Consider the following 18615-nt stretch of genomic DNA (forward strand, 5'->3'; position numbering starts at 1 on the left):
TGACATAATTAACAAAATTTAATGAATTTATTGGTACAAATTAGTGACCAAAATAAAATTTGGTAAAAGTTAAATGAACAATGATGCAATATGTAAAGAAATTGAGGGGTTAAGGCGATACTCCTATCTCCTTTGATTTTTCTTATCTGAACTAAAAGGAAATACGATTTCAAAGGATGCAAGTATGATAACTACATTTAAGATTGTAGAGAACATGCCAGTCGCTGTTGGAAAACCAATTGTAGGAAAGATGAGTGCTGTGATTTTGAAATTGAAAATAATTGGGCGCCTTATTAATAATTAATGTGGCTGCAATGTCATTTCAATTCATTTTCTGTATTTTTATGGCTTTGAGGCCTCCATACACATTTTACTTAATTTTGATCCACAAGTAAAATTATCATATAAATAATTAATGTGGGTGCATATTTCATAACTTTTCTATTCAGAACTCAACAGCGAACTTAAATTATCATATAAATTAAAAAAAAAAAAGAAAAACCTCAACAGAAAAGCAGCAATATTTTGAAGAAGTAAATCTACTGATATCTTCACTTTATCACACATGATGTTCCATACCATATTGCTCATTTTCTTCAGCTTCGGACATTCTTTTCAATATTCAACAGAAATTTTAAATTATATTTTTTGCATAAGTGACAAAAATTTTAAATTTTATAAACGAGAATAAATATTATCACGTGTAGCCAATTTAATTATTATAATAATTTATTATTAACTTTATTAATGCATCTTACTTGACCATAAAGTCAACTTTCTAATTTCGTTTATAAAGTAAAAATTTTATAGCTGATTTAACCAATTAATACTATATATTTGAAAATTTAGAAAGGGATTATAATATATATTTTTTTCAAATTTTAATCAATGATCATTTGATAATAAAATTTTGTTAGAGTTGAAAATATTAACTAGTAAAAATAAAGTTAGGACACTGCTTATTGGATTGGACAGGAACGACAAGTTTTAAGTGCATACAGGATCTGTCATGTGGTCCAAGCCCAAAGCTATTAATACACACAAGCCCAAATCAGCTATCGCTCTCGGACTTAGAAACGGCATCCTTTACTTGTGTAAAAGCGCAAAACCAAAATGTGGTAGCCCTTATGCTTCTTTTCTTCAGTCAACTAAGGCTCTCCAAACGAATATTCTGAACCAAAAAAACGAAAATTTTCACTACAAAAAGTACAGTTTTTCTTTTTAATCTTTAAAATTTCAAGTTAAAAAGAGAAAAAGAAAGCTGAAGTTAAAAAAAAAATAAAAAAAAATAAAAAAAAATGGTAGCATTATCAATGGTTCCATTTCTGGGCACAGTTCGATCCACAACCTCTTTAACGAGTTTGGCACCTTACAATCGCCAAATATCAATACAAAACTCTCCAATTTCATTTCCAAGAAATGGGTTCTCTCCATTCAGGAGGTTTCTTCAAGCTTGCCTTCAATCTAGTATGTTCTTTTACTAACTATTCTACTTTTAGTTATCTGGTTCCTTTTATAATCTGTTTTGTATTTCTGGTAGTGGTATGCAATGAAATGCGTGATAATGTTTTTTGGGTATTAGTTATTTTCATTGAACTTTTATTGGTTTTGTTTGTAATGAGATGGGAGTTCTTCCTTTTGTTGAGATTATTTATTATTATTTTTTTACTCATCAGTTAGGCTATTTTGGGTTTCTTTTCAATTTAAATATAAATTTAGGCTCTTTTGGATAATTCGTTAGGTATTATCTTCTTAAGCTGGTATAGAGTGACGCAGGGGAAGCGTGGTGGACCGATTTCTGAACTTTATTTTTAATAAACGAAGTCGCTTATTGTTTGGTACATTTGTTATAAATAAGGATACAGAGTGAAATTTAACTGTTCTTTGTTTATCTAGTTGAAAGACAATGCTGATAAGGTCTATAATGATTCTACTATGCTATTGCTTTGCCCGTTACATTAGTTATTGTTAGTGACAGTGCCTGGAATACAGGTTTTGCTAGTGTGGATACGGGAGCAAAGTTACCCGCAGAAAAATCTGAGATAATTTTTGTAGGGACGGGAACTAGTGAAGGCATTCCTCGCGTCAGCTGCCTAACTGATCCTGTAAAGAAATGCCCGGTATTACTAGCCATCAGAACTGATCTATTGATCATAAGTAGTTTTGCCTTGCTTTCTTTGTATTTGTTCAAAATTTCTGCTTTCTTTTTTTGAAATCATTCAATGATTCCTGGTTTCCACAGGTGTGCACCAAAGCTGTAGAGCCTGGTAACAAAAACCGGAGACTTAATACAAGCATGCTTATTCGTTATTCTAAGCCTTCTGGAAGATGCAACATTCTAATAGATGCTGGCAAGTAAGTTAAGGTTACTCTAACGAAATCAAGTGTTCCTTTAAAAGTTAGTTGTAAAAGTTATTTTTGATCCTCACTGGATGCTCGGGAATTTCTGATCCAAACAGTTTGGGTTTGCATCATATTTTGTACTGTTCTTTCAATTTTTTTAGATGCTGGCATTTGACTGTTTATACTTCAGAATTGTTACAGTTAACATATAAAAGGAGAATGAAAAGAAAAAAGTGTCTTTCAACAGACTCAATAAGTGAATTGATTCTTTTCTTTTAGCCACAAACAAAATAAAAAGGCAGTTGAAACTCTCAACTCAAATGGTTTGTCAAAACTCAAAAGCCTTATTGCTTGACTAAATCCCTAAACTGTGATATAACTGTTCCAAAATTTGATGCTTGTATCATCTTGTTGCCTTAAACAGAGGAGAAAAGCAATGAAAGATTCATGCTCCTTATTGCTAAACTAATTCCTGGAAACCACTATAAAACTGCCTAATGGCTGCTCAATTGTTGCTAGCTTCTTCAATCCACAGATAGTTATCTGGTATGATTTCTCAATTGTGACTTTGTTTTGTAGGTTTTTCTACCACAGTGCTCTTCGATGGTTTCCAGCCTTCGGGTTAGTTTTTACCTGTTCCTTTTCTTAAAATTTTGAATTATTATATCTAAGACCTATATATATCAGATGGTCCATGGTGTTCAATCTAATCACTCTATAGTATGGTCATATATGGAGAAGTTCTACCTTTGTGGTATCTTAGATACTTTTACATTTTTAGTTGTGGAAATTGTTTGTTGTAACTCTATGATGGAATCTAAATGTGTTAAACATTATTATTATTCTTCTCTAAAGGCAGGCTATGAAATGGGGATAGCCCTTCCCTATCTCTTAAGTATTTTGGCACCAGGCTGATGGAGGTAGGATTTGATTGTAGGCAATTATTATGGTCATCAATGGGCTTTGGCGGTTGATTTTATGTGCATTTTTAGAATACTCTTGTTCATGCATATGACTTGATGTTTTTGTATTTTTTTTCATCCCCCCCTCCTCCAGTTAAATCCCATACACCTTAAGATGATCAGACATCCCATATAATTTATAGGATTGAAATACAACTTTTGTATTCTTTCATTAGTAGCTTCTCGGTTATTGTATTTTGGATGACCATTTATTTTAGAATTCTATGATATTGTTATACTGTCTCCATGTACGGTAGGCACCATGAGCCAGCTAGTTTTCTTGTGCTAGTTTGATTTTTCTTCTCAGTACTGGAAATCATTTGTACACAAGAATTATTTTTGGTTTGACATTCAAATTACATTTCGTATTATTCTTTATACTGAACCAGATAAAATATATTTCAGTATTTCATCAAATTGTGTTTGCATATTACAGTTTAGGAATGCTGTTAAAATACTCTTTTCTTATTATAATTGCTCGTAGAGATCAATGTAAACAAATTTTCAATGCCTAAACTAGCATAGGAGCATATTATAATGAAGTGTACTAAAACATATGATTTTGTGAATAATGTAAGCATTCACCAATCTTGATGCTTCCTTAAGTGTATAGCTTTAGTACGAACATAGATTTCTCAGTTTATAATCATTCTTTAAAGTCATTATGCATCAAAGACTGGTGGAGGAATGTTTTCTGATTATGTTATGGTATATATGTTGACTGTCACGTATTTTTCCTCATTGTAACTAGTTGCATTTCTGTCAGGATAAGAACAATTGATGCGGTTATAATTACTCATTCTCATGCTGATGCAATTGGAGGTCTCTGACATGAACACTTTCTAATATTACTCTCTAAATAGATTAGCCTATCTGTGATGATGTATTAAGCTTTTGCCTTCTTTTTTTTTTTTGACCTTTTTACCTAGAAACTCAAGTTGTCTAAACTCAAAATTCTGTCTATCTGCTTCCCCCAGGTCTTGATGATCTACGTGATTGGACAAACAATGTGCAGCCAAACATCCCAATTTATGTTGCAAAGCGTGATTTCGAGGTCCACAATCAAGTTTTATCTTTCTATATTATATTTTGAACATATGAATATGAAATTTGTGCATAGGTGATGTGCATACATACTTGTTTGTGTCTGATAATTCACTTTGGTATTGAATTTAACTTGCATTTCTTTTAACTTCTAGTAACAAATGTGAAACAAAGACTGGTTCTAAAGCAAATCTCATAAAATGATAGAAAGGAATGGTGTGTTGAGGCTAGTAGTATTCATCAATAAGCTTTATATTGCGGCACATAAATGGGTCTGTCAGAATGATTACAATGTGAAAAGCTTTAGCTCTACATCTCTTAATTTGGATCATAAGGAAATTTGATCTGTTATCGCTGGTTGAGATTTTGACAAAAATAATCCACAAACTGATATAATTTAATCATTCAAATGATTTGTTATGCATGAATTATTTCTGGTTTTGGAACAATTGTATAATAGCTGCTTTAACAATTTCAGGTGATGAAGAAGACTCATTATTATTTGGTAGATACAAGTGTCATTACACCAGGTGCTGCAGTCTCAGATCTGCAATTTAATATCATACAAGAAGAACCTTTCATCGTGCATGATTTACAGGTGATTAGTTGTTCGCTTAGTGTGAACTAGAATTTCTTAGTGCAACATGCATTCCTGAAACTGGAATGAGAGGTTTAAGTTCTGAGTTTTGACTGTAGAAAAGTGAATCATGCCCTAGAACAGGTTATCTCTGTTTCAGGCTGCTCTTACATGTTGTAAAAAGGCAGGTTAAAAAGTTTATGATCAAATTGATTATTTTTTGCTACATTCATACATATTGTTGCTGAAACATGCCTATTAAGTAATTTAACATGTATATGAAGTTAGACACAGCTCCCTTTGAACATTCATACATATCAGGTTATCTCTGGTCCTAACTTGCAATCTCTGTCCAAACATTGTGCTTCAGTTTACCCCTTTACCTGTGTGGCATGGTCATGGTTATCGTTCACTTGGTTTTCGTTTTGGTAATACTTGTTACATCAGGTAATACCTCTATGTTTTAAAGACATGAGAAGGTTTTTCTTTTTTGCTACTTCATTCAGTTCTCATTGGGGCGATGACGTTCATCTGGTATTGCATTTGCAGTGATGTCAGCGATATACCTGAAGAAACTTATCCTCTTCTGGAGAACTGTGAAATCCTCATTCTGGTCCTCTCTCTTTCACTGTATACATACACATGCACACACCATAATTTGCTTCTAACTTCATGAATGCTCTTTTCTAAAGAGTATTATCACCGTTATTATTTAAGCCCATATGTGAAATGATCTCTCAGGATGCTTTGCGGCCTGATCGTTCTTCATCAACTCATTTTGGACTCCCAAGGGTATTTGCTTTTACATCTTCTAGGAAGAAACTGATAACATTAGAATTTTAAAATTTACTTGTTTTTTACTTCATATCTTATCTTCAGGCTTTGGAGGAAGTACGGAAGATTAAACCCAAGAGGACACTCTTTACCGGTATTTAGCCCATCTTCTTTAAAGGGTTTCAGGCCTTTGCGACTGCAATTCTATCCATTTAAAGGGTTTTGGTTTTTACAACTAAACTGATTTTTAATGTGATCAATCTCATTTGCAGCGTTAGGGTGTAATTATGCAAATTGCATGCTTATTATTTGACTAGTTTTGCACTTGTTTATGAAGGCATGATGCATCGGATGGACCATGAAAAAGTGAATGAATACCTCAAAAATTTGATGAAAACCGAGGGTCTTGATGTACAACTGAGCTACGATGGATTGCAAGTACCAATAGCACTCTAGCCTCATGTTAGCATTCTTTTCTCAATTAGAACTCCTTATGCCATAATCTGCAGCTGAAAGTTCAATTGTATTCCATGAGCTAACATGATAAAGATAACAATTTTGGGGCATTGTACATACCCCATACATTTCTTATTCAATTCCTATATACATTTTAGATTTCAAATTTCTGAACCAGAATAATCTCCATTTTCTTAATGCTCTTATTTTTCTAGTTGTTCTACATTTTGAAGAAGAATCAAGATATGCTAAGCCCATTTTTATCCTGATCTTGATTCTTGCTTTGACCATATCTTATTCTTTGATTATCTATTAATTAAGCCTGAAATTATTTCAGTCCAAATGCAAAATAGCCAATCTTTGAAACTCTGCCATGCAGCTGGGTATTTGCTGGATGCCCTTTGTAAACGAGTGTGGAAAAACCAGTATTTCCATGGAAAAAGGTTATCAGACGTTATTCTACTTCCACAACAAAGACATTATAATATGCATGTCATCAGTTTTTTTATGGTAGAACTAGAAAGTTTCATCAGATAGTTTTACTTCGTCCAACAAAATGGGTGTCCCCAATTAGTAGGCTTCCCTCAGGCCTCAATCCCAAAGAACATCCAACAAAAATTTTGGTAAGATCCCATTGTCGGTTGTGAGTTTGAATTTCAAGACACTGAAATGATCAAAATCTAAATTTTATGATAAAGACAGCTTATGTTTTTTTATGCTAGGCCAACCATTAAAAAGAGATTTACATGTTTTGGGGAGTCTAAAAATTTTTTTTGACAAAAGAAGGGATAATTTTCTTTTATCATTTGCCTGAAAATGGAAAATTTCTATTATTGAAGGGTATTTTTGGCACTTCGGTAAGTGCCAGAATCCAAACAGTAAAATTTCATTGTAGGATTAATGTTAAGAATAAGAGTTTGATTATAATAAAATATTTAATGTAAAATTTTTATGCGATATTTAAATTTTAAATTTATTTATTGAAATGATATTTATTTTACATATAATTTATTTTAAATGAGGATAAGAATAAATAAATAATTTTTAAATATTATATTAATTAATAAATTTATAATAATTTTTTTATATATTTTAAAATGACAGATGTCAAACGGAATTTTGCCGCCTCTGCTGACAACGAACTTACAGAGAAAGTCTAAGTCACGCATTTTGCATTGGTCTGTCAAGTGTCTTCCAATCATCATCACCCACGTGTAATAGTGGGTCAAAGTACGATTCCTCCATTAGTCCTTTTCACGGGTGTGCTTGAAAAGCATACCGTGAAAGCTCTGCGCTGATAATAATATTTAATTATTTATTTTCTTCTCTGGCATTTCTCTACGCTGCCTTTCGATATCAGTCTCTCAACATAGACCTTACATCAGAACCGTTGATAAAAGAACATGATTTATCTTATCTTCCACGTGTAAGGAAGTGATTTGCCATGTGGATTGTACTGGTTGGGTTGATGTGGAGATCATGGATTTTTAGGGTTTGGGGATGGGCCCAGGGATTTCTCAATCATTTAGTTGTGGGGCCTATCGCTTTTTAAATAATCCACTCGTGAATTCTCTCGTTCCACATGACTCAGCAAGAAATGGACGGATAAATCCTATTCCTAAGTAATAAAAATAATTTTATTTTCTAAATAAAAATCGAGAAAAATAAGTTGTTAAAACACATTTTATTGTGAGATTGTCATTTTATAGAAATACAAGACGGATTTAAAATTTTTTTTCAACATATAATATATAATTATTATGAATTTATTAATTTTATTATACAAATGTTTTTTTAAAAAATATAATTTTGAGTGTACGATAATTTTTTTAATTTTTTAAAATATCTATAGAAACCTTATTACCTCATTTGGATTCATTTAAGAGGCGAATCCAAAGAGGAAATGTATGGGTCAAGTTTACCTAAATTTTTTTTTATATAATTATAATATAATAATTCAGTTCATCTAACATCAATATCGTTCTTTCTTTTTTTATTAACTTCATTGTTTTGTTTCTCTCTTTGTCTTATGTCTAATTTCGTCCCTGATTCATTTCTTAGTACAAATAACAATAAACATATTTTGGCGTAAACAATGTTATTTGCATGTTAATTTCAAATTTTATTTCTATACGCAAATATGGTTGAGGAATCATATAGTTGTAAGCATCCAAAGGGATTGTGCATTCATGAGCTGGAAATTACAAAACAAATGAAAAAGGTGGAAAACATGAAGAGAAGTACTCCTCACCTTGCCTAATTGGTTTTAGGCTGGCAATATATCCTTGGGTTGTTGCCAAATCAAATCAAAATATCAGCAACCTACACACTTAAAAGAAACAAGCAAGATTTATGCTAGATTTTGAATAACCACCTATGCTTTTAATAATTTTTTTTATTTTTAGATAAAACAAATATATTGTTTTAAATTGTCCATGTTATATTAATCAAATCATTTTTTCATAACACTTTCTTTTTATCATTAAACGTGTTTATCCATATAGGTTATTAACTCTAAATCTCATTCAATTACAATTGCGATGATTTTTTTTTTTTTATGTAAGGGAGGTTGAAATCTAGAGAGATTAAAGAAGGGAAATTATAAGTGTTTGGACTTAATTTAAATTGGAATATTAATTTTTTTAAACTGATTCTAAATTGATAAAAGAAAAATAGTTCAAATAGTTTGACTAGAGACATTAAATTTTTATCATTGAAATTGGATGATTTGCCGACAAAACTAGCATATTCTTGTACGCAAAATGGTAGTGTTTTTATTATTATTATTATTATTCTCCCATGAAAGATCAGTTATAACCCAACAATTTTGGAGGCCACATACGTCGTTTGCCAGGATGTAGGCATAAAATGATCAATCAGCTCAGCTATCTACTGTGTTAGATTGACTTTTCCCAGTACAATTACAAGAAAACATGATATTGTCCTTTTAAGTTTGGCAAAGTCGATAGATCGAACAAATTTTCATGGACAACAGCAAATGTTTCCCATGGATGCATGAGGTTGTCAACTTCAAGATAGCCTTTTTCACTGTTATAGGTTTCAGACTTTATATTTCTGTCTTGGACACCACAATCTTGAGCTGTCCACTATTGTTAGCAACCTTTTCTTGCCTTAATCATATCTATTTGTTCCTATCTTTTTGTTTTTATTTTGTTTACAAAACAAATCACAATTTGTGGGTAAAAAAAAAATTTTAAATAGTAAGATTTGAACTCTCGATTTAATATTATTTTTTTAAAATAATTATATAAATTGATTGAATGAAATTTTAAATTTAATTATTTTGATCTCTATTTTTGTCTCTTTGTGCTTCCCTAAATTAATTTTTTAAAAAGAAAACTATAGTATAGGATAGCTAGCTAGGTACTGCATTTAGTTTTATTTCATTTTGCATTCTTCTTATTACTATACTTTGACAAGTTTATACTTTTGTGGTAATGTAAGAAAATGAAGATTAATTTGAACCTAAACTAGCTAGAAGTAATATAGAACCAAACTCTTATTCTAAAAAAATATAAATATTGCCCCACCTAGCCATCACCTAACCCACAAAACATACATATATAGTTCTGTATGGACCGACTTTAATTTGTTTGCACATGATGATTGAGTACTTTATTATAAGTAGCTGGTTTCCTCATCTAATATAGTATAATGTATGCGTAATCATGTTTACTTACCATTTAAATGCATAATTTTACATCTACACATATACATGTATATATATATATATGTTTGTATACATTGATATGCATATGATAATTAAGTTTTTTTTTTTTTTTTATAATTATAAAAAGCCATTATGTATGCATTGAATTACTTAAATTTAAGTGCAACTTACATACATACATGTATAGAATATATGTGTGTATGCATGTATGTATATGTATGTATGTATGTATGTATCTCATGGATCAAGTAATTTGAATAGAAAAGTTAACAGCCTATTTCATGACAAATGATGAAAATGAGAAAATACTTTAGGCACATAAAATAAAACAAAAAAATGGACAACTTTCTCATACTTTTTGTTTTCGTTTTATTTTCCTTTTTAACTTTCTTTCTCCTTTTTATTTATCTTTTGAAGCATATTCTAGTTATTTTAATGGTAGATGATGAGCTGGGTTGGAGTATATGTGAGACTTGGTTCGAGCAAGATCCCATTTCAAAATCCCAAATCATTGAAGAATAGAGAACATGACAAAAGAAATATATTTGTTTATATTTACCCCATCTATTTTTTTTTTTAATTTTTATTTTTTAAGATGAGGGAACAATGGGCTCATCGAAAACATGAACAAACAGAAAGACAATGTAGTTCCATATAAGTATATAATTTATTAGCATAGACAAAGTGTATACGGCAATGCATTTCTCATTAGTTAATTTAAATTTCTTAAACCAATGGCTCTTTCTAACAAAAAAAAAAAAATCGTGTCACTCTTGACTGTTGATGAACTTTTTACACGACTTCCTTGACGAGAATTTCTTCAATTTTAGATTTTAATAAGCTAGAGACATTAAGTGTTTAAAAATTCATTAAAACGATTTCCTTCTGTAGTAAATAAAATCTTAAACACATTTGTCGAAATGGGAGAATTTCTTATATATATATATTTCAAAATAGAGATAGATAAATTTTTATCATCCTTTATAAGATGAGGTGTTCTATTCTTTACCAAGTTCATGTATTCAAGATTAATATTGATGAAGGGAACTCAAATATAAATAGATTACTAATTTTTGGGATAAATAAGCTTCCCACGGAGTTAACTCCTTAATGGACAAACTATTAAAATTTTAAATCGTAACATCTATAATTTCTTTTTTTATTTTTATATTACAATCTCATTTGTACAAGAAAAAAATCAATCACAGAATCGTGAAAATTGAGTCCAAAAAAGAAAGGAAAAATTTTTTTAATTCACAAATTAATTAAGTCAAGCAACCCCTTTATCTATATTTTTCTATAAGATAAAGGGCAAGTCTACATTTAACCTTGACAAGGTAAAGGTGTAGAACGGGTATTATTATTATTATTATTATGAAGCGGTCAAATTCTGTTAAAAGGCCCAATACTTTTGCTTCAATTCTGATATTGACATTGAAGTCAACTATAGTGTGTGTTGATATATTTATCTTTATAATTCCCCCACGTTCATAGTTGAATATAAGCTAAGGTCGATAATTACCTTGATTTTTAACAACCGTAACAATGATGACGATTAGTTGGCGCTGCTTCAATTCTCTTTGTGTTCATATTAATCATGATCATCATGCAGGTAATTGAGGAAAAGAGAAATCAAGTAATTAGGTAGGCTTGGAGTGGTAGATCTTTAGATATTACCCATGTTGGTAATTAAAAGTAAATTATTGTAAGACTTAGATTAGATGGGAAGTTAAATCGATGAAACTCGTTAGATTTTTAATTAAAAATGAGAAAATAAAATATAAAAAAAATCTATTTTCTTTTTAAAGTGGTATCCTTAAGTACAAATTTTGATAAAGTTTTACCTTTAATGATTGTTGATTGAAACTTGCAAACATATGCTGATGAATTCTCTTTTATCTATCTATATGTCTATATATATAACAGTAAAAAGTTACAAATTTCTTTTGAAAATCTTCACCTAAGTTTCATTATAATGAAAACTAAAGTTGGTGGTGACCTTGCATTCTGCCTGCACTAACTTGAAGAAAATTGAAGTCTCCATTCAAGTTTAGTAATTAAGGATAGGGTCTGGTCCACTCGTATAAAAACCTAAGAGGGAGGTGTTATTCCTCCTACTATAATACACTCATATACCATGCACAATTGTCAGAGATTTTAGCTAAATCTTCATATATATATATATATATATATATATATATACACACATATAAATAGTAATTAAGTGATAATGAAATGAAACATAAAAAGTAGAAAAGAATTGTAAGAGTACATAACTTTTAGCCATGCTTGTTAGAAATTTAATCAATGGATCAATCATATCATTGTAAATGTAGAAAAGCTTAAAGAACTGTCTATTACGCCCATGATGTGAAAAAAAAAAAGTGAAAAAAAAAAAATTAACATCTCCATTTTTTTTTTTCTCTCTCTCTCTTTGGTAAGTAAATAAAACATGGTAGAGATGGTATAAAACATGAGAGGAGGGCAAAGGTGGGTGATTAAACAAAAGTATATATATATTTTCAGTGGTAAAAATTTTAAGGAAAAAAAATGCTTTGTTAAAGGCAATAGACAATAAAGAAATAATAGTTTTTTTTTTTTCTGGGGTTGGAGAAGAGATCAGAGGAAAAGACAGAAAGTGCAATGTCAGAGTTAGCCCCGTAGGGTTCCCCATGTCTTTGGTTTGTGGTTTTGGGTTCTTGTTTTTGGACTGCTTTAGGATTACAGAGGGATTTCTTCTCATCCACATCGCTTTCTCTCTCTGGTTCTCTCTTTGTCTGAGTTTTATGATCGAGCAGAGTCTTTTTATTTATCCTTTTATATTTGTTCATATTTGTGTGGTTATCGTTGGATTTTTTCTTGGTTTTAGCAAGTAAGGTTTTATTCAAATCATGAAGCTTAAAAGTGGATAGATAGCTGGGTTCTGCTTGAGCTCTATCCGGCTAGAATTATTACTTATTATCATCAGTATTACTCTCTCCCTCTCTATATGTATCATCTCTTTGTTTATTTTGGGAGTTTTTTTTCTAAAAAAACAAAAAATTGTCTCTTGGGTTGAGGCCAAAACAAAGAAAGAAACCGTCAAAGGTCTATGATGATGAGGATTATGGTATTCATTCATATATGTTAAGCATATAGCTACTTGAGTATATCATCAAGTATCAAAGTTGCTTTTTATAACTTAGTTTGGGTTTTTGTTTTTGGATTTTTTGTACCCTACTTATGTATGTAAAACCAAGATCCATGGTCCATGATGCAAACTTCAGAGTTCTAGAATTGGTTGTGTAAGAGAAGAAGATGAAAGGTTTGTTATTCCACCAACAACAGCGACAAGTTTTGGAAGAGAATATGTCTAATTTGACTTCTGCATCTGGTGAAGCAAGTGTTTCTTCGGGCAATAGAACTGAAGGTGGCACCAACTATCCTCAACAATACTTAACTACTCCACCACCTCAAACTCAGCCAGTTAAGAAAAAGAGAAACCTACCAGGCAACCCAGGTTTGGGTTCAAACTTCAATCCTTTACCTTAACACCATTTCTTTTATTATTTGTTTTGTTTGTTTCCTAAACTACTTTTACTTTACTTATCTGAGACTCATTTTTTAAAATTTTTTATGCATTTTTGGGGGGGTTTGAATCAGACCCAGATGCAGAAGTGATAGCTTTGTCTCCAAAAACACTCATGGCAACAAATAGATTTGTGTGTGAGATCTGCAACAAAGGGTTTCAAAGAGACCAGAACCTTCAGCTTCATAGAAGAGGGCATAATTTGCCATGGAAGTTAAAGCAAAGAACAAGTAAAGAGGTGAGGAAGAGGGTGTACGTGTGCCCAGAACCTAGCTGTGTGCATCATGACCCATCAAGGGCGCTTGGGGACTTGACAGGAATCAAGAAGCACTTCTCCAGGAAACATGGTGAGAAGAAGTGGAAATGTGACAAGTGTTCGAAGAGGTATGCAGTTCAATCAGATTGGAAAGCTCACTCCAAGACTTGTGGCACTAGAGAATACAGATGTGACTGTGGAACTCTCTTCTCAAGGTAAATAACCAACCCCCCAGACAAATCCTTTTGGGAATTAATGTAAACATGAACACTCAAAGTTCCATTTAAGCACAACAGTCAAATCTTCATTTATTGAGGCGTGCACTTGAGTATGGTTTTGAAAACAAAAAAAAAGGGTTTTTTATTGCTATTATCTTTTTTTTTTCAAAAAAAATGTTACACTACGCTTTCTTTATTTGTCTGATGCATTTAAGAATTCATTGCAATATACATCTAGCAGTTCCTACTTCCTACTTTTCACACCCTAGAGAGAGATAGAGAGAGATGCCTCTGCTGCCTGGTATAGTATATTTGGAAATTTTATTTGCACCAGCCCAAGTGGACAATCTGTCCCATGCTTTCAGAGTGAAAAAAAGAATGGGTTGCAGAAAAGAGAGAGAGAGAGAAGGGAAAGAGGGAGTGAAAGTCAAATGTTTTCTGGCATTGTCATAGCACTTTATGACTGGTTATGTTTTTGTTTTCTTGTGTTTGATTTTTATTTTATTTTATTTTTTCAGGAGGGATAGTTTCATCACTCACAGAGCCTTCTGTGATGCTTTAGCAGAGGAGAGTGCGAGAGCAATCACGGGAGCTAACAAACTTCTCTACCCGCATCAACCAGGTGAATCAGCAGCAGCATCTCACATTAATTTACAACTACCACAATTCAATCCCCAAGACATCCAACCCTTTTCACTTAAGAAAGAGCAACAAAGTTTCACTACTCTAGGGCCAGAGATTCCTCCATGGCTCGCTACCCAATCAATGCTAGGGGCTGGTCTGGGTCCACCACAGTCTATAGACCTTTCCTCATCATCTTTGATCTTCTCGCCAAGATTAGATCATCAAGAGTTCACACAAACACACCATCAAGATTTAACACTTTATGAGAACACCAACCCTAACCCTAGTCTTGGCCCCAGTCTTCCTCCCTACCATCCAACATCAGTACCTTCACCACACATGTCAGCTACTGCATTGCTTCAGAAAGCAGCTCAGATGGGTGCAACCATGAGTAGCAAAACTGGCTCATCATCAGCACCAGTTACTGCTGCAGTTGCCTCCGTGATGAGACCCCACCAACAATCTTACATGTCTGCTGATTCTGCTGGCAGTAACAACAACACAACAGCCAGTTTTGGGCTCAACTTGTCTTCACGTGAAGAAGTGGCTGTAGGTAGTGCATTTATCAATGGCTTGGGCCCTTTCGCTAACCGTAAACCTCCAAATGCAGGTGATCATGCCTCAGGCTCAGGTGCTTCTCCTTCCCTTCTTCAAGACATGATGAATTCTTTGTCTTCTGCCACTGGATTTGACTCCACTTCCTTTGATGATATTGCATTTGGTGGAATTTTGAAGGCAAAGAAGGGTGGGAATTTCATCAATGAGTCATCATTCTCGAAAACAACTACACCAACACCAACGACAACTGCCACTAGAAATGATCATGAAAGTACTGGAGATAGTAACCAAGCTGAAGGCTTGACAAGAGATTTCTTGGGTCTTAGAGCTTTCTCTCATAGCGATATTCTCAATATTGCTGGTCTTAGTAACTGCATGAACACTTCGCATGAACAACACAACCAGTCTCAAAAACCATGGCAAGGTTAGGTAATATAGAAACCTATTTTTTTCTTTCTTTTTTCCTCTTTTAAACTGATCATTTTCAAATACTATATCTTAAATTTTAATATTCTCCTTTTGTTTTATTCTGTTTCTTTAATTTCTTTCTATCTTAGCTATAATCTTTCCAAAGGGAAGGACCTCGCAAAATACTGATTTATAAGATCAGGTTCCATATATATGCTGCCCATGTTACAAATTAATATTTCCTTTTTGTTTAATTTTAATGTTTGTATGCTGATCATATATATATATATATCTACGGTTTTATATATAAAACTTAACATGCAAAGGAAAACCCTAAGGTTAATGTTATATTTATATGATGATGCTATAATATATTAAAGCAACTTGAGCATGATGTATTGACATCCTATTAATGGGTTTAGTTTTCTAATATAATCATATTTGTTCGGTGTTTCTAATAGGAAACACAATTAAATTTAGTTTATAAGTTAATCAAAAAATAAATATCAATTAATTAATATTAATTTTTTTATTAACTTAAGCTCTTTTTGAGAATATAATGAGTCTTCTTATCACGCTGTAATTTGCGTTTTATAATAAGATCAATCATAAAAACGCAAATTTCAATGAGACGAGAGGACTCTCATCATGCTTCCCAAATGAAACCTTAGAATACTATCTAAAACCCTCACCTCCGAGCAAGTTATTATTATATTTTAATTTTAATTTTTTTCATTGATTAGTTTATTGTTTATTGAACAAAAGAGTGTTTTATTATCCTTTTATTTATTTAATTTTCACAATTATATTTTAAATCTAAATACTATCAAGTTACACAAACATTGCTGGTAAGTTATGATTATGATTCATGCACAAGAAATCTTAGAACACATCTAGAATAATGAGATTATGTTTATGTCATAATGATTTTGAAAGATTGTTGTGTTTATTTCTTGCTTGTCATGATGAATGAGTTGAAGACAAATTAGAAATTGGTATTATTATTCCCCATGCCATTATGATTTTCAACATGTAATGATATGAGGGTTTTATTACATCAATTTTCAAGCATGTTTGAGAATGGGAAGAGAATCCTAATGCTTCTTTTCACATTGCAAAAGAAAAAATAAACGAGTCCTGGCCTTTCTTCACCATGAGAGACAGTAAGTACATATATGGGCTACAAAATTATTAAGTCGGATCCATGTATGCTAGCTATCTCATTTCTACCGATTTTTTGGATTTTTTTAAGAGTTCGATTTTTGTGAGAAGTATTTTGAGAGTAAAATAAGATATACATTAAATTAATATAATATATATTTTTTAACTTTTAAATAAAATATTTGGACCCCAATAAAATTAATTTGAAAATACTATTTACCCAAAAAAATAAATAATGACCCATATTCTATCCCTCTTCAACTTCATTCACATATGATTGAGCATGAAAAGGAAATATATACATTAACTTTTGGTATCAAATTAGTTTCTCCACAATAATTTGCCTTTCTACTACATAACAAGACAGGTGTTCACCGTCTTATTATGTAAAGGCAAAACTTTCTATTATAAGTAAACTCAGGATGCTCCTTCCCACTAGCTAGCTACGTCCATACTCATGGTACGTGAACCCCAACTCCTTGGATCTTACTTTTCATTATCGTAAAATTCAACAATTTTTATCTTTATGATTAATCTAATCATATGAATATCAATTTCATATCAATTTTGATAAACGAATATTTTTAATCTATAAATTTAAATTATCCAAATGCTCACTCTCTTTATCATATTATTTGAAAAATGACATTGAACATACAAATAAAGATATATAGATAATATAATTTTTTAAAAAAAATTTAATTTATTTTTAATCCTCTAATTCTTATCTATTTAACGCTTATAAGAAAAATATTATACATTTAAGTTCTTTCAAAATTCATAATTTTTAAAAATATAATCAACATACATGTTATTTGAGATAATACTTCATATATATATAAACTATAAATATAAATGTAAAAGTTTAAGGGGTACATGGGACCATTTGGACAAAAGCATTGGATTCTCAAGAGACAAAAGATTCCTGAAAAGTGAAGAGATGGGCAGGTTAGCTTGGGTAGGATATGTTTTCTTTTTTCTTTTTCTTTTTTTTTTAAGAAAAAAGAGATGCTGTTTGACACCTGGTGTGGGTGCAAGTGGCAGGATTCAATCCCGAGGAAGGATACTTTCTGCTTATTGGCCTCTACAGTCTACACATTCAAATAAAAAGGTAATTTTATTTTTTTGATATAAACCTTTTTTTAAAAAAATTTCACGTAGTACTTAAAGCTACTAGAAAAATATAATATTCTTGTAACCTGTGGGTTCATCATATATATATATATTTATTTATTTATTTTACAACTTGTGAACCAATGTGCCAAGTGAAGTTGGCTCAGAAATAATATACTGTAAAATAATCGTTTTTCACTTAAAAATCTTATGCCACTTCAAGTTTAAGTTAGGTAGTTGGAGATATATATTAGGGTTTAGATAAAGTCTTTATATTTAATTTGTCATATAAATAGTATTCTTTGGTATCCAAAAGAATGATGCTAAAGATAGATATATAAAGGTGAACTTTCTTACCTAAGTGTTGCGGAAAATATAAGCTATGAGAAAGTTATTTGGTTTTAATGGGTTTCTTACAATGATTTCCAAAGAATATTGATGGAATGAAGTTTTCTAAGGTTAGTGTGCCTTGTATAAATGAATCTGCCAACAGATATTCCACCTTTCAACTTATCTTTGAGTACGAATAATGAATGCATATTCTAACAATCCTCCTTTGTTTTTTTTTTTTTTTTTAATGCAAAAAAAGTCGTAGTGAAAACAATTACGAGTATTAAAATTTGAAATTTAAACTTATTAAATAATATCTCTATGAATTAGCGGTATTAAACTTCAAATTCAGCAAATTTTTTTTACTTTAATTTATACAGTTCTCATTATAATATTATATTCATTGTAGTTGCTCTAATATTTTTCTTTCTTACTCTCCCTCTCTTCCTATTTGATTTGTAAATTCAAATTCCAAAGGTCTCCACCATACCAGAAAGACCTAAAAAGGTTCCAATAATTACTCAAAAGTTGT

At 31.3% G+C, this 18615-nt stretch overlaps 2 protein-coding genes across 3 annotated transcripts; both read left to right on the plus strand.

Annotated features, from left to right (window-relative positions):
• The first annotated feature begins 1127 nt into the window (after positions 1–1127).
• LOC111274638 (Metallo-hydrolase/oxidoreductase superfamily protein) lies at positions 1128–6330 on the plus strand. The gene is made up of 12 exons (XM_022859412.2): positions 1128–1467; positions 1993–2120; positions 2243–2355; positions 2923–2964; positions 4072–4127; positions 4283–4359; positions 4828–4947; positions 5297–5373; positions 5476–5539; positions 5668–5718; positions 5806–5854; positions 6038–6330. Exons 1-12 carry the CDS (start codon positions 1299–1301, stop codon positions 6154–6156), a joined length of 1065 nt encoding a protein of 354 aa, XP_022715147.2. The 5' UTR covers positions 1128–1298; the 3' UTR covers positions 6157–6330.
• A 6120-nt stretch (positions 6331–12450) lies between these two features.
• Positions 12451–15599, plus strand: IDD11 (indeterminate(ID)-domain 11). Of its 2 annotated transcripts, XM_022859416.2 has the most exons (4): positions 12533–13346; positions 13490–13886; positions 14408–15144; positions 15249–15599. In XM_022859416.2, exons 1-4 carry the CDS (start codon positions 13145–13147, stop codon positions 15275–15277), a joined length of 1365 nt encoding a protein of 454 aa, XP_022715151.1. In that variant the 5' UTR covers positions 12533–13144; the 3' UTR covers positions 15278–15599. The 2 variants fall into 2 exon arrangements, with proteins under 2 accessions (XP_022715150.1, XP_022715151.1); XM_022859415.2 differs by having other exon boundaries at positions 12451–13346; positions 14408–15599.
• Positions 15600–18615: the final 3016 nt, after the last annotated feature.

This window comes from Durio zibethinus, chromosome 26 (genome assembly GCF_047325235.1).
Source record: "Durio zibethinus cultivar Kanyao isolate XHJ-2024 chromosome 26, ASM4732523v1, whole genome shotgun sequence".
Classification (NCBI taxonomy): Eukaryota; Viridiplantae; Streptophyta; class Magnoliopsida; order Malvales; family Malvaceae; genus Durio; species Durio zibethinus.

Bases quoted from the DNA above. Each gene is read 5' to 3' on its own strand.
- LOC111274638 (XM_022859412.2), top strand. From the start codon at position 1,299: ATGGTAGCATTATCAATGGTTCCATTTCTGGGCACAGTTCGATCCACA. The intron at 4,360-4,827 runs GTCCACAATCAA...TAACAATTTCAG, and splicing joins TTGCAAAGCGTGATTTCGAG to GTGATGAAGAAGACTCATTA. The intron at 5,855-6,037 runs GTATTTAGCCCA...TTGTTTATGAAG, and splicing joins CAAGAGGACACTCTTTACCG to GCATGATGCATCGGATGGAC.
- IDD11 (XM_022859415.2), top strand. From the start codon at position 13,145: ATGAAAGGTTTGTTATTCCACCAACAACAGCGACAAGTTTTGGAAGAG. The intron at 13,347-13,489 runs GTTTGGGTTCAA...GGTTTGAATCAG, and splicing joins AAACCTACCAGGCAACCCAG to ACCCAGATGCAGAAGTGATA. The intron at 13,887-14,407 runs GTAAATAACCAA...TTATTTTTTCAG, and splicing joins TGTGGAACTCTCTTCTCAAG to GAGGGATAGTTTCATCACTC.